General features: G+C 37.8%; 1 protein-coding gene across 2 annotated transcripts in view; it reads right to left on the reverse strand.

The window, feature by feature from the left end:
• NFXL1 (nuclear transcription factor, X-box binding like 1) overlaps positions 1-12,856 on the reverse strand; it is a gene marked incomplete at both ends in the record, with an annotated part of 55,727 nt that extends 42,871 nt beyond the window's left edge. Inside the window, 8 exons of one of the 2 annotated variants that reach the window (XM_079701621.1) lie at positions 1,179-1,293; positions 1,876-1,976; positions 2,078-2,239; positions 2,470-2,648; positions 3,885-4,018; positions 6,057-6,166; positions 9,980-10,153; positions 12,598-12,856. In XM_079701621.1, coding sequence (XP_079557747.1) covers positions 1,179-1,293; positions 1,876-1,976; positions 2,078-2,239; positions 2,470-2,648; positions 3,885-4,018; positions 6,057-6,166; positions 9,980-10,153; positions 12,598-12,841 — 1,219 coding nt within the window. Of the gene's footprint in view, positions 1-1,178; positions 1,294-1,875; positions 1,977-2,077; positions 2,240-2,469; positions 2,649-3,884; positions 4,019-6,056; positions 6,167-9,979; positions 10,154-12,582 lie in introns of both variants that reach the window. The other variant, XM_079701622.1, reaches the window with a different exon arrangement.
• Positions 12,857-15,742: the final 2,886 nt, after the last annotated feature.

A 15,742-nucleotide genomic window follows, 5' to 3' on the forward strand; every position in this document is an offset into this window, starting at 1 on the left:
TTAAAAAGAATTCAATACATGACAAGTTACCATTCTCAAGAAGCATATTTTTATGAGCTAACTACTTCAGAAATACTTTTCTAAAGAAATGAGTAAGCCCATGTAAACCACTATGAAGAATTCTACAATATATAGAACAATTAAAAAAATTTGCTCTAAACAACCTCATAGGATGGAGGAAAAAAAAAAGATCTAGACTTAAAAACTATGAAACTGACCTTTAACATAAACATAACAAGTGTTTGCAATAATCTTATAAATATGTGTGCTGGTATTGGTGCTGAGTCAAGAAAGTGAACTCTAACTATAACCCTTCTATGCCTTTATCTCAAAGTAGCCCAAACTAAATTCACCTATAATCTAATACCCAACAATAACAATAGCTTATCATTATTAGGTTTCCTTTATGTGCTGGCCACTATACTAAATACTTTACGTGCATTTTATCATTTAATTCTCACAATTATCTTATAAAGAAGGTACTATTATTGTCCCCATTTAACTTGAGAAAACTGCAGTTCATGAAGGTGGGATTTGAACCCACATACGCCTAGTCATTTTTTTCTTTTTTTCAAATTTTAGCAGAGATTTATTCATGGACGGAAAAAATGAAAGGGAGAAGGGGAGAGGAACTAAAAGGAACACATCTTGGAACACTTACATTCATCATAATCTTACTTAAACAGATTTACATGTGTCCACACGCTATTCAGAATGGTGACCCTTGGATAATCGAAGATAATGAATCTCGAAAAACAGCCTATTATTTTCACTCTACTTCACAGTTTTTTTCTGGGTTTTTTTGTCTGTTTGTTTGTTTGTTTATCAGCATGCAGAGGAGTTTATTGACATTTACTTCCCCAAATGACTTTTCCTCACTGGTTGAAAGAACTGGGGAGTTGGGAGGGGGTACAGATGGAAACCAAAGGTACACCTTCAATGTGCTTTGATGGACTGAAAAGTGGTTGGTCTGAGATTGACAAGCCCCCCATTTCAGAGGCTCAGGAAGCTTGGGCCCAAAATCTGAGTTCTTAATCCACAATGCTATATTGTCCTCTCATCTAAATGTACAGAAACTTAATATCAAATTTGTATTATTATTGAAACTACATTATGAGCTCCCAGAGAAATCTAATTTAATTAGGAAAGTACTCTAAAGTTTTTTTAAAAAGTCTTACTTGACTTCTGACAGGGACAGAACCTTTTCCCAGATCGAGGACATTCTCCACAAGCACCTACATGGCAAACTTGCTCACACGTATGATTACCACATGGCAGTGTTTTCCCACATACCTAAAATAAAATGCAATAAGCACTAACGACTTAAAAGTTAACAAAAGACTTTGTACATGACATAATCATTTCTCAGTCACAAATAAGCAACTTGTTTAGATTCCTCAAATTATTATGCTTTATATCTTACATAGGTATCATATGTATATATGCATAAGCATATACATACACATTTCTTATGTGCCAGGGAGTATATTTTTTAAATGTAATAAAGGAAAAAGAACATGCAGTTTCACATGGTCATCCAACAAAGATTTCCAAATGGTACTAAAACCATGCCAATTCTAAGACAATCTACAGAATCAATACTACTTCCATTGGATTAACTCAAGAAGAGGGAAAAGAGGAAAGAGTACATATGTACTAAATCCAAAATTCAACAAATAGCTGGTAATTTGAAAAAAAATTTCCCCTGGTAATTAAAATGATATTAAATTGAAAAAGCTTCCTAAGACATGAATATAATTCATCTGAGTTGCTATTCTTCCTCTCCTTTTATCCAACTGAACCTAATTAGCATTTCTAATTGTTTATGCTTCTGTATACTTTAACACCCACTCCTCAAAATGCATATACACTTACTTGATCACAGTGCCACAGTGGACTTGCACAGCTTCTTTCAGCTACTTGTTTGCCACAGACACACTTTTGCCTACTAACTCTTGGACAGGGTGGGCAACTTCCTAAAATCAAAATGATAAATTAGCATGGAACATTATAAAAGCAACAGAGACTGCTTTGACTTCTGCTTAAGGCCAGAACACCTAACAGTATGACCTTTTACCTGCATGACAAGGATTTTCACATTTATGTTGTCCACAAAGCAATTTCCGTCCACATGGCAGGTGACAGGACCATTCCTTAGCACTGCACCGACGAGGGATAGGTTTTGCTTTCTTACAATAACAAGTAGTTGTGACCATCTTAGGACAAGGAGGGCATGGACCTAGAATCCAATGAAAGGGAAAAAAAACAAAAATCAGAAGTCAAAAGTAAAAATTTTCAGTTCCTACACCTATCAGTAATTTCTAAAGCTTTCCATACCGATACTTCAAAAGGCAATCCCTTCCAATATTTTCTTATGTAAACTTAAGTTCTGAGTTCAACTCTCACAATTTTTTTTACTTCAACAGAAGAAATAACCACCCACAATTAGAAATATAATATATAACTCACCTGGATGGCAGAGGAGTAAACACTTATGGCCACAAGGAGGTTTAAAATCTCTCTCACATACTTGGCCGCATGAATGAGGCACAAGCCATGGATCTAAAGGTGGATCTTCCACTTTGCCACAATAGCAATAGTACCTACTAGGTGTGTCAGATCGTTTGTACTCAAACCTACATTTTGGACTACAAAGAATGAAATTACTGAAGTTAATTTCATTTATAAAAGTGACATGAGGCAGAAATATACTTAATAATAGAGTATACACAATCAGTTTTATGTTAATGTAACCTCTGCTCCATCTTTATATTAGTAAGAAACATGATTTTACTAAAATCAATTTCAACTATCTAGAAGAGCTCTGTCCAATAATTTCCTGAGATGATGGAAGTGTTCTATACCTGTCATGTCTAACACAGTGGCCATTAGCCACACATGGCTAGTGAGCACTTGAAATGTGGCTAATGTGTACAACTGAGGAAGAAACAATTTTCTATTTCATAATTTTTAAGAATTTAAATAACCATGTGTGGATAGTTGCTACCATATTAAACAACACATATCTAAAATACAGCTACAAAAGAAAGCAACATTAGCTTTCTACTAACAACCTGAACTTTATTCTTGAGATATTCATTCCAATTTTATAAAGTTCAATGTTTTAAAAGTTTGGTTGGGTGGTCTACAAATAAGCAAAATATATTAGCAATAGCAAGAAGAAGAGAGAAATCGGTTATAGGTAGGTAATACAGCAGCAAGATACATGACAAAATCTAGAATTACGGGGAAAAATGTTTGAAAATAAACAAAGAATTTCATATTTCTCAACATCTAATACAAAATCTATATATTTCAAATGTACCTAAGTCAAAGAAAAGTTGAAATAGTTTCACATTCTCTGCTAAAGCAGATTTTTACCTATTAAGATTAAAATAAAGCAGTTTTAGTCCTAGAAGCCAAACTAACATAATAAATATAGAAAATTTAATAAGATTGGATAATATACACCTGCAGTTTTGAGAGATTTTGAGGATAAAATTGGAAGCCATTGATCAAAATGTTAGAGGACAGTCTTGTACAATGTGATACCAATACATACTAAAAGGAGCTCCTGAGAGAAGTACCAGAATTTTGATGGATTCTAGTTCTAAAGAAATGAAAGTTCTTTAAAAAGGATTACTAAGGAGTTGTTTTGCAGGGGAAAAACAGAGTCTGAATTATTTTATTAGTTAGCAAAAGGAACTAGTAGTTATATAAACTGGGGTGGCGGGGGGAGCCATTAGCTGGTCTCATATCTTCACAAACCAAATGACTAATTGAAGGCCAAGCATGGATACTGAAACTGCCAATAAAGCAACTGAGGAGCTACAATTTTCATTTATTTTACAACTAAACATTCCAACTAAATTAGAAAAAGTTACCAAGGCCAGGGATAATCTCTCTTTCCAAAATCATCATCCATCAAAGGAGAAGATACCAGAAACTGGCTGTCTTTAGCCCACTTCTGGATACAGGGCATGTGAAATATACAGAAACATCCTGAACAACTCCAAACCTAAGACAAAGGTATCAGAAATTAACAAGCATGCAATGATTTTACTTTGATAATTCCACAATACTTTAAAATAAGCACCACACTAAACTATTTCAAGAGCTACATAAGGATTAAAGAAAAAAACTTTCCTTCCGGCATAACAGAAGAAATGTTCTTTATAAAAACTAATGTACATGCAGAACACTTTAAAGAAAAATAGTATTAATCATGCTGATTCATTCAGCTAGAAACAACTACTGCTAACGTTCTGCAGTCTCCAATTTTTTTGTATATATTTCATACTTTTAAAAAATGAGGTCCTACTGTACTGATATATAACCTTATATAGCCTTTTCTTTTAACACAGTATAAGCATTTACCCTTATCAAGTAGGTTCATACAATATGATATTTATAGCTGTACAGTAGATATCATGTTGATTTGTTTACCATAATTTAACCAAGTTCAGGTTGTTGGAAATTTCAGTTTTTCCAATTATAAATAACACCACAAAAAAATCCTTAAACACAAATATGTACATACAATCTCTATGTTGCCCTATAGTTATATAAAACCTATTAGTCTAGCACTTAATGCTAAATTCTAAAAATTAGGTGAGCAAAAAACTTCAGTGTGTGTATATATATACACACACACACGCACACAACAAACACACATATACAAAATTTAACAGCTTAAAGAATAACAGTAATTAATTTTTTTAACCAGCCAATACTTTGCTATAACTGACAAAAATCAGTTCACTTTTCATCATAACATTTTGCAGCTGTTCAATAAAATCAGACATGGAATATATTGCATAAGCCGGCAGGAGCACTGAAAAACAGCCAACTTTTTAGTTTGAGTTCCCCGCAAAGCAGTGCCTAAGAAAAGAACTGGGATGCAGAAGTAAAAGGCCAAGATAGGGAAGAGGAAATGCCAATAAACTGTATATTGTTCAGCTGACTATCGCTAAGGGCCAAAGTTCAGTCCTGCTAGGGATGCTCTGAAAAACCACGTAAAACATGCCTAGGACACCCCCATCCCCAACCACTAACAAACAGGAGACTAGGGCACTCATCCCCCAGCTCCCTATGGTGGAATGCTGCCCCAACGGACATTAACTCTGCTCTGCACTACACCCATTTCCTGGCTGAGTCAGTTCCCAAGGAGAAAGCACTGAGGTTGGAAAAGAAAAATTCACACACATAGCAAGTGTTTACAGTGAAACTGCATCCGGATGCAGAGAGACTATTCCTCCACTGCAGCTGAAATCAGAGTAAGGCAACCAGATGTGACTCAGGGCACCAAAGGCACCTGCGTCTGCTACGCTATCCTACCCAATATATTTTAAATTTCTGATTCACTCTACACGGCCAATCCATTTCACATCTGACCTGTCTTTCTTTCTCTAGGCAATGCTGCTAAAATAGCAGTGGATTAAGCTGAGGCCTAAATGGTAAGTCTATCCTATTCAGTCATCACATCCCCTTAATTGCTTTATTAATGCCCTTTAAATGTATATATACATAACTTCACCATTAGGCCATAGCGTCTCTACGTACATGAGTTATCTCTGAATCCATCTCTCCCCATTAACCCTAGCCACTTTCCACAGTGCCTTCAACACAAGAGAAGCTCACTAATAAACTGCAATTGTCAGTGCTAGGTTTTACTTCCTTGAAGGCAGGGAGCATATCTATGTTTTTTTAAACCTGCTGAAAGTAATGAAATATAGTTTACTTAATATTTCAGTATTTATGGGAATCTCTAAAGTACCGATACTAAAAATGCTTTATCAAATTGACATATGCATTGAAACTGAAAATATTTGCTTCTTTTATTTTAATAGTGCTAAAAATACTGATTGCTCATTTAGAGCTATTTTTCTTTTAATTAAAGATTCCCAAAAATTGAGTATCAATTCATAAAGAGAATCTCAAATGAAGTATTCTTAAACAAAAGTAAGCAAAAAGAATAATAAATGGTTACAAATTATAAATGCAAAATAAGATATTTGGGGGAGATAACATTAATTTAAATAAGGAGAAAAACTTACTGCTTGGTTTCTCTTCACTGAAGCAATACAAATTAAGCATGTCATAGCCCCTGCTTGAAAAGCTTCATTTACATACTGTTTTGTTCGCTCTAACTCACGAACATCTCCATCTTGAAATTTAAAAATTGAAAACTTCAGGTTAAGCAACATCTGAAAATAACACAAACTCACTAACAGCACCACATTATGTGAGAACTGTCTAGTAATATCAATTGCTCAAAATATAGCTGAAAAAATGAGAAGTTTAAGAAAAAAGCAACCAGTGAACTTCCAAGAGGTCACAAAGTCCATGCATTACATCTTATGTACTTGATTCAAAAACAGTTACCTTGACCTTCTCTCAGAGTATACTTGCTGTTACAGTCCTTAACAAATCTGGTGGGGGCAGAGTCACAGGCAACAGCAGCAAGATGTCAAGTAACAAGGGAAAGCATATCAAAAAGCAAAGTGAAAGGAACTGCAAAGTCAAAGCTCAGCAAAGCCATTGAGCCTAAATATAAGCATATGCGTATGAATGTGTAAGTGTGTAAAAGTCTATGTGTGTGTGTGTCTGACACATAGAAAATTCTTAGTAAAAATCTGTTGAATGAAAAGATCTTGAGATCAATACAGTATAATAACTTTGTTTCATTAAATTATGCTATTTCTGCTAAAAAAGGAAGCATGACTTCTTAGAAAAAAATTACTAGACTGTATTTCCTTTAAGTAATTATTAAGCATTTACTTGCTAGGCACTGTACTATTCATATTTCAGTAAGATTAAATAAGCTATTTTTACTTTCATTTTACAGATGAGAAAACTGAGGCACAGAACACTTACGTAACTTCAGTATGACTCCAAAGTGAGCCCTCTTGATGACTATGCTATGCCACAGCAAGGGTTTAATACAGGAAGGTCCAAGAAATAACAGCACGGTGAAAGGCAGAAAAGCTACCCAAAAGCACACACAACAAAAGGACAATAATCTGAGTCACTTTAGTGGAAGAGAAATAAACCTACAGGCCTTTAGTACAATAAGGATTGTTCAATAGAGGTTAACTGAGTCTCCAAGAAAAGTACACTAATAACATAAACTATTATAAGTACAGAACTTACCATGGCAATAAAATGGTACAAACCAAAATTTAAGTTACCAAAAAGAAAAATTAAATAGGACACTTAGATAATTCTTTACTTTCTAAGATCATCCGAGTAAACACAACACTCACAAAAACTTGCTCTACCATAATATAAATGCAAGTATAATTTATGGTATTATACAAAATATACATAAAATTACTCCTCAACTATAAAATATTATAAAATTATTAAGACAGTTGCTTTATTTTAAACAAATACCTAAGTTTGAAGAGATTCTTAAAGGCAGACTTAATAATCATATTCTGTGTACTTATTTTGCTTTCTGACACAGCTGGCTCTAACAAATGTATAACATTTTAAAATTTCATCTAATTTAACAGCTAACATGTAAAATAGAATATGAAAACAAGATGAACAGGCCTTAATAAAATAAAGTCTAATCTTATACTCATAAAATTTATGTAAGATTTCTTTGAAAAATGTGTTAAAATTTGGCTGCAACAATAAAGTATACTGCCCAAGATGTCACGACAGATAGCATGGCATTTGAAGTCATGCATAGGAAGATCACTCTGGAAACTGAAGAAAAATAAGTGTGAGGGAGGCCAAGACTGGAAACATGAAGTGCCTGAAGTTAAGAGGCAGTTAACAGCAGATAAAGCAAAAACTGACCTCGAGCAAGTTAATGTGTCTGTCCCAGTTTTCTCATCTTTAAAATAGTAACGATAGTAATATCTAGCTCAGAGTTATTATGTGGATTTAATCCATATATTAAACAGCTGTAGGGGCCTGAATTAAGGTGATGATAGCACGTGGGGAGTGGTGGGATGAATTTAAGAAATTTAGGAAGTAAAACTCAGCAGGACTTGGTGACAATTAGATTGTGTTGCTTTGAAAAGTCGATGTTCAGAAGGAAAGAGTGCTGTGTTAGATGAGCTGTCTGACGGGCAGAGGGGAGGAGCAGTAGCAAATAAAACACACTCATTCATGTATATGCCAACCCTGCTCCCAGATTTCTGGCTTAGGTAGGTGACTGGGAAAATTGTAGTATTAATAGAGATAAGGAGAACAAGAGAAGAAATAAGTTATCTTTCAACATATGTTTGTGTTTCCATAGGCCAGCAAGATAGCGATACCCATCAGGAAGCTGACCATTCAAGTTTGCAATCTGAGAGATCGCAAAAGTATAAAGGCTGTGCTCAGACAGAAGGATGGACTTCTCTGGTAAAGTTTTGGTGTTCAATTCACTAATGTGAGATGGGAACCATCTCATGACCCTGGCATTTATCGTTTTATAGTTAAGCGATCAGATTTCCTTACTTTGGTAGAGGCAAAGTACAGAACACAAAGGAACGAACATCAAAATATTTATGGATTTGACATAATACAGTATAAGAAAAATTGCCTTAACACTTTAAGATGAAAGCCACGTTAAAAACTAATAAAAGTGGGACTTCCCTAGTGGTGCAGTGGTTAAGAATCTGCCTGCCAATGCAGGGGACACGGGTTCGAGCCCTGGTCCAGGAAGATCCCACATGCCACAGAGCAACTAAGCCCGTGCGCCACAACTACTGAGCCTGCGCTCTACAGCCCGCAAGCCACAACTACTGAAGTCCGCGTGCCACAACTACTGAAGCCCTCGCGCCTAGAGCCCATGCTCTGAAAGAGAAGCCACTGCAATGAGAAGCCCGCGCACCGCAACAAAGAGTAGCCCCCGCTCGCTGCAACCAGAGAAAGCCCGCACGCAGCAGCGAAGACCCAACACAGCCAATAAATAAATAATTTTTTAAAAAAATTAATAAAACTTACAAATGATAAAAGTTTTCTAAACACTAGGCAGAAATACTGAGTTATATCACTGAATTTCCTATTTAAAAATAAAATCTGTATCTAGAGTGGTTTCAGTGAGGTCTTCTTGAAGCAGGATCCTTGAGGTTACTTTCTATGAAGTTCTCTAAAAGCAAGAAACCTCCTAACCTTAAGGTTCCTCTTTATCAATTTTTACCTGGCTCAACCAGACTTCTTAGTCAGGCTTCCTAACCTTAATTCCTTGGCAGATATGGTAAATTCCTTGGAAACCTTTTTGATGATGTGTACCTATGCTCATGATGCCATCAATATACTCAGGCAACTAATACGGATAATGCATGCAAGAATGTTTCTAATAATGACTGTAAGCATAAAATGTGGAAAGTGTAAGAGACTTACATTTAAAATAATCTACTTCTACACTTAGTCCCAAATCTTCACAGCAACATCACTTTGGCCGTCTCTCTCACAAACAAATGTGGCTTTGAGAGTAACCCAGATATATACAACATATAATGTGATTAAACACTTCAGACCTGAGGAGACTTAGATTTTTTTTTACATATAAAAATCAGAAGTTGTAAGATATAAAATAAAGGAATTAAGTCAAGAAATGAAATTGACTTCAAGATACATTTAACATGATGACAAAGAGAATAATGAAGAATAGATTTAAAGGAGTATTCAAAGTCCTCAAGTGCAATCAAATCATCGTTAGGAACAACTTGACCCCACTCATTGCACAGGGACCTTTGGCATCCCCCTCCCAGCATTCTAATGAAATGCAATTAAACACAAAAGAGAACTTCTAAGGCTGTAAGAGACATTGCCATCCTATTTGCTTTATAGAAAGATTAGCATTATACAACGTATAACTCAAATAGTAAAAGGTACAAAAATTCAACTCTACAACAAAAAAATGCTCATTCTTAAGATGCAAAACCTATTCCACATAGAGTAAAGGTGTCAGAAAAAGTCAGGAATGTATTTTCATTGATGTAAAAATGTCAAAATTGAAAAGATCATACAGTACCTGTCTGAGTAGTGTAAGTTACAAACGTATTAGCAACTATTTTTCCTCTTTTTCCTTCAAATTCCTCATCTCCTTCTTCTTCAGATGAAGAGTTAAGGTGTTCTTCAACAAGTTTTTTGGCTGCAGCTTGATTAGCCTTCTTGATTTCCTCAAATTTCTTTTGAGACATTAGCTCTGCTTAAAAGAAAAAAAAATGAGTTTCATTTCTTCAAAACAATCTCTCAAAAAGCAAGCCATGATATACCAATACGTTATTAAAATACAGATTTAAAAGTCACCTTTGGTGCATTCTATTTCACTATCATCCATGAAAAGAGTATTTTCAAATTTCTTGTCACATGAGTAAAGAGAATACCACAATATAAACTTTCACTTTTGTTCAATATTCTGCTAAATGCCAACTAATTGTTCTAGAATGACTAACAAATCAATTTTTTAAATTATAAAGCAATGATAAAGTATCAAAAAACTGGTGATCAACCTCAAAACAGGATATTAACAAAATTAAAGTGAGATGTTTAAAAATTGAATGGTACACAGTGATTTTTAAAACATGGGAAACATACCCACTGGGAGCACATCAGAATCAGCAGACGCAGGCGCTTTCTCAAACCACCCTCTTGCACACTATAACCCAGCCTGTCTTTGCCCACCAAAGACCTTGCACAAACAATATTCACTGTCTACCCACTATGTTTACAATCTGCTTCTTAGAAAGCTCAAGGACTCTGTGTCTTTATTAAAATGTGGTCACAAAACATATTTATTCAACATTAATCCCACACAAAATATTGCTAACATGGAAAACATGCTTCTTACAACAACTTCATGCCAAAAAGAAATGTTAAGTAAGCTTTGGATTAGTTCTTCTGCTATTCTGTTTAGCACTGTCTGTACTTCTTGTTACTTGCTTAAATAATAACACAAAAAGAATTAGATTACCTCACAGCACTTTCCCAATGAAATTTCAAACTCCTCAAGAGCAAGGACCATGAAAATTCTCTTCAAGCTTTAAGTGTTAATAAACTCTTCTGGACAGCAACCATAGTTCAAGAAAGGAGCCACAACATACGGAACTGAACATACTGAACATACTGAACTGATCGTAATTCATTAGTGCCCATATTAGTGCCACTTCACACTTGAAACCGATGAGCCACTACTAATACAAACTTTCTTATTTTAGGTGGCGTATTTGTACTTAATGATGGTTTATCTTTTATTTTCCTCATGAAATGTTTTCCTTCTCTTACTGCAGCCAGCTTGGCTGGGGACTACTCAGTGTTTCAAGTAAAACTGGAGGAAAATGTACAGTGCCCACAGAGGAATCTTTGAGTACTAGGAGAAAAGTAATTGCTATAAGATATATGACTCAAAATGTTATATACAATAAGATGATAAATGTCATTATGAGAAATGAGCACTTAAAAGACATTTTTTAAAAGGCTGAATTAGACAGATATAATTAATAAAAACATTCATAACCTGATCAATGGACCTACATAAGATCATCTCAAAGAAAGCTGACAAAGCAACCTTACCATATATTATTTCTTATGGACAAATCTCAATTATCCAGTTAAAGGATGCTTGCTTTTCTACTACCCACAAAATCCAAGAAAGCTTACCAAAACTGTTCAGTTTTCCCTCTCACACACCTCACCACCACCACTATCATAAACTCAGTAACCAAGAGAATACCACTTATCTATAAAATTAGCTTAGGAGACATTCAGAAGCTCAATTTGCTCCTCCCCGCAAAAAATATATTTTAAAAAATACATTCCAAATACAACAATAAAATGATCTTAGGGATTATTCTCTTAGCCCCCTGAATTCTTTCATTAGTATGGACAACTTAGAATTGCGTGTGTGCTCCCAGGCTCCACTAAAACACTGCCTTGGATGAAGGATATTGAAAGCTGGAGAAGGTCACACCAGATACATCCCAGAAAGGACATGAAATTTGTAACTAGGAACCGCAGTTAAAAAAAAGTACCACAAGCTCAAGTGTTTACAGGACATAGATAATTAAAGTTACTAAACTAAGGCAATCAAATAAAAATGGAAAATGACAACTGGCCCCAGAAGTAGGAAACACAACGTCAAGTGGAAAGCCTAAACCCAATCTAAATAAGATTTCTGCGCCTCAGCCCAGCCGACTGTTGCCACGCACAAAAGTACCAAAGCCACAATACCTTATCTTACAAGAAAAGCTGTTAACCAGATTTTTATGAGATTTTAAAAAGAAAAACCAAAAAACTGCCGGCAACCAATTCAGATTTAATGCATTGTATTAACCAAACCAAACTATAGGCTAAATCAGCCCCCCAGGCCACTGTCTGCAACCGGGGCGGGGGGATTCAGTAGGCAAAAAAGAGTGAAGGGAAGAACACTGGACGTAGAAGTAACACTGATTAATATCAATTAAAGTGAGGATGAAAGAGGTGTGATGGGAATCGGCCTAGAATGACTAGCTGCCTGAAAGGTTTGAGAAGTGAGGCCGATAATAAACTCCCGAAGGAGAAGGAAAGAAACGGATGCGAAGGCAGTTCTGACTAGCAAGTGCCTTAGTAGGTAGGCATCCAGGTGAGCCCGAGGACGGGAGCCATTCTCACCACTGGCCACGGAAGTCTGCGGCGCTTCAGATCCCGCGGGGCTGCGCCGGGCTGAGCTACCTGCAGCCGCAGAGGTTGCAGCTCCACCGGGAATGGGGCCAAGGCCAGCAGCGCCCACCGACCCCTTCTCTCGCCCACCTCCGGCGCCGCGAAGATGGACTCCATTTCCTGAGGAGGGGGCCGCAGTGGCCCGTCCTCGGGCTCGGCCTCGGCCACTGGCCACCTGGCGCCAGGAAGCTTCCATCCCTGCAGAGGAAAAAAAAAAAAAGAGTGGAAGGAGCGTGAGCGCGGTGGTACCAAGGCGGGGAAAAAGGACAGCGGGGGAAGCCGGTGTGAGAGGCGGAATGAGGACGGTCTCCGCGGGGTGGGGACCGGGTTTGAAAAGGTCGCGGCCCTGTCTCTCCCAGAGGGCGAGTCCCCGCTGAGCCCGGGCTTTGGAGATGGATCGAAGAGGGAGAGGACTAGGCAGAGAAATGGACCGCGAGTCAAGGAGCATCCAGCGCCGAAGAAGGAGAACCGGGGAGGAAGGAAGCGCCTCCTCGGACTCAGGGGGAGCGCCGTAACGGGAGAAGTGCAGACTGACCCGGCGGCTGCCGCCGGGAACCAACTGCAGTAGCGAACCCGGAGGAAAGAAAGCTACGTCCCCTTACTGACGGCGCCCGCTTTCAACGACTACAGCTCCCAGAAGCCCCGACTAACCGCTCGCAGAACGCGTGGCATCACTAGCCGCTTCCTCATCCGGGACGGTGACTGTGTGTGGGCAAGGCCTCGGAACGCATGCGCGGGCCCTTCGGAAACTACAATTCCCGGCGTGCATTGGGGCTCGGACGGGGTGGGCGCACAGAGAGGGCGCGAGGTGGGGCGGAGGTGTTCAAAACCCCGAGGGTGCCGCTTTTTCCGTGCGACTACCCTAAACCCAGCTCGGTATCGGGAGGCTATCTCAGGGGTCATAATTGACTGCCCGCCATCTTTAGCCTCGCCTTCGGGCTTTCCGGTGGCAGGAAATTTTTCTCACAGAAGGGAAGAGGCACTTATAAAGAAGACGCTTCGGGGTCGGGGAAGAGGGACGGAAAGCTGAGGGAGTGTTGCGGAAAAGTGGCTGGAGTGGAGAAAGTGCCCTTCTGAATTGCAAAAGCAATGTAGAGGATAAATCTAACGGCATTATTATCATAGTCCTTTATAGTTAACAATATACTTTTCCTGAAGCAGGCTGATTTTTACCGTCACGACAGCTCTCTAAAGTAGCCTTTATTAAGGAAAGTAGTCGAGAGCCAGGTCTGGTCCTGATTCTTCTGACTTCGCTGTTTCCGATAAGAAATAAAGAGAAAGGGAGAGGAGGGAGTGGGAGAACTTTCAAAAATTCGGGGCTCTATCTGGGATTGAGAAATACACTGATTGCTGTTTGGGACTACACGGTCCTTTACAACCCTTCAACCTAATTAATTCCTCTACATTAATAATAAGTACCTAATATTTATATAGCATTTATTAAGTTCCAGGCACTATTCAAAGCGTTTTACGTATATATGTATATTAACAATGTGGTACTCACAATAATCCTGTTATCCCCATTTTACAGCTGAGAACACTGAAGCACAGACAGGTTAAGTAACTTGACCTTGTTATAGCCAGGTATTATTACTGATTCCTTTTTTTTTTTTTTTTTTTTGCGGTACGCGGGCCTCTGTTGTGGCCTCTCCCGTTGCGGAGCACAGGCTCCGGACGCGCAGGCCCAGCGGCCATGGCTCACGGGCCCAGCCACTCCGCGGCATGTGGGGTCCTCCCGGACCAGGGCACGAACCCGCATCCCCTGCATCGGCGGGCAGACTCTCAACCACTGCACCACCAGGGAAGCCCTACCGATTCCATTTTTTAAATTAGGAAACAGAGACGCAGAAAACTTTCTTATTCAGTATCCTAGCAGAGCCAGGATTGCAACTGAGCTGTGTGAATCTTGCACTATGCTCTTAAAAACGCCATACTATATTATTACTGTGAGAAGGTATTTAATGTTTACCTAGAAATTCCAGTTACTTTTAGAGGACCTAATCAGGCAAAAAGACTCACATAATCAGTTTTTCCCCTGCCATATTACACAATGATAATTGATAATCATAATAATTACTGTGGCATCAAAAAGAATGTTAAGTGCTCTCTGAATGAGCAAACATTTATTAGAGTAAAGTTTAGTAGTGGAGAGCTGATGTATATCATAATGTGGAAGCATATGTAAATTGAGAATACATTTCAAAAGCTACCATTGCTGTAATTTTCACTTTGAAATTTCAGATAACATTTGAGGAAAACAAGAGTTCTTTCTGTTTATCAAAAGGGAACATGAGAAATATATGAAGCTGATAAATATAAATTAAGATTATAAACATTGAGAAATATAATTGTATAGTTCTAATTAATCTTAATTCTTAAAAATACTACCCTCAAGAATAGCTAAAAACAAAAGACTGGCCAACTGTTGGCAACTGGAACTCTCATACTTACTGGTGGGAGTGGAAATTGGTTCAAACACTTTCGAAAAATGTTCAGCAGTATCTATTAAAGCTAAACAGGACTTACTACTAAAGCATGTGATGAAGCAGTTCCACTTCTGAATATATACTGAAAGACATGAGTGCATAGCTCCACAAAAATTCATGTTTATAGCAGCTTTAGTCATAATAGCCAAAAACTACGAATAACCCTCATGTCTATCAACAGGAGAATTTAAAAATAAATTGTGGTATATGCATATAATGGAATGCTATGCCCCCCCCCAAAAAAATACTGATACGTGTAGCAAGATGGGTGAATCTCAAAGATATCATGTTGAACAAAAGAGGCCAGACGCAAAAGAGTACAGTAGGTCTCCTACTTACGAACCTTCAAGTTGCGAGCTTTCAAAGATGCAAACGTCTGTTCGCATGTCCGATCACATAAGTTAGTTCACATGTCTGGTGTACATTGTCACATGTGTGCATTGTTTACAAGTGGTTGTGCTTTTGTGTACTTTACTATACAGTACTGTATAGAGTACAGTAGTACAGTATCTTTATTTCAAGCCCAGAATGTCCAGAAGCAAGAGTAGAAGCAGTGATGATGTAGCTTGTACTGCTAAGAAGCACCAGGAATTGCAGGCCCAGAGAAAGGA

Source organism: Hyperoodon ampullatus (assembly GCF_949752795.1).
Source record: "Hyperoodon ampullatus genome assembly, chromosome: 1".
Classification (NCBI taxonomy): Eukaryota; Metazoa; Chordata; class Mammalia; order Artiodactyla; family Ziphiidae; genus Hyperoodon; species Hyperoodon ampullatus.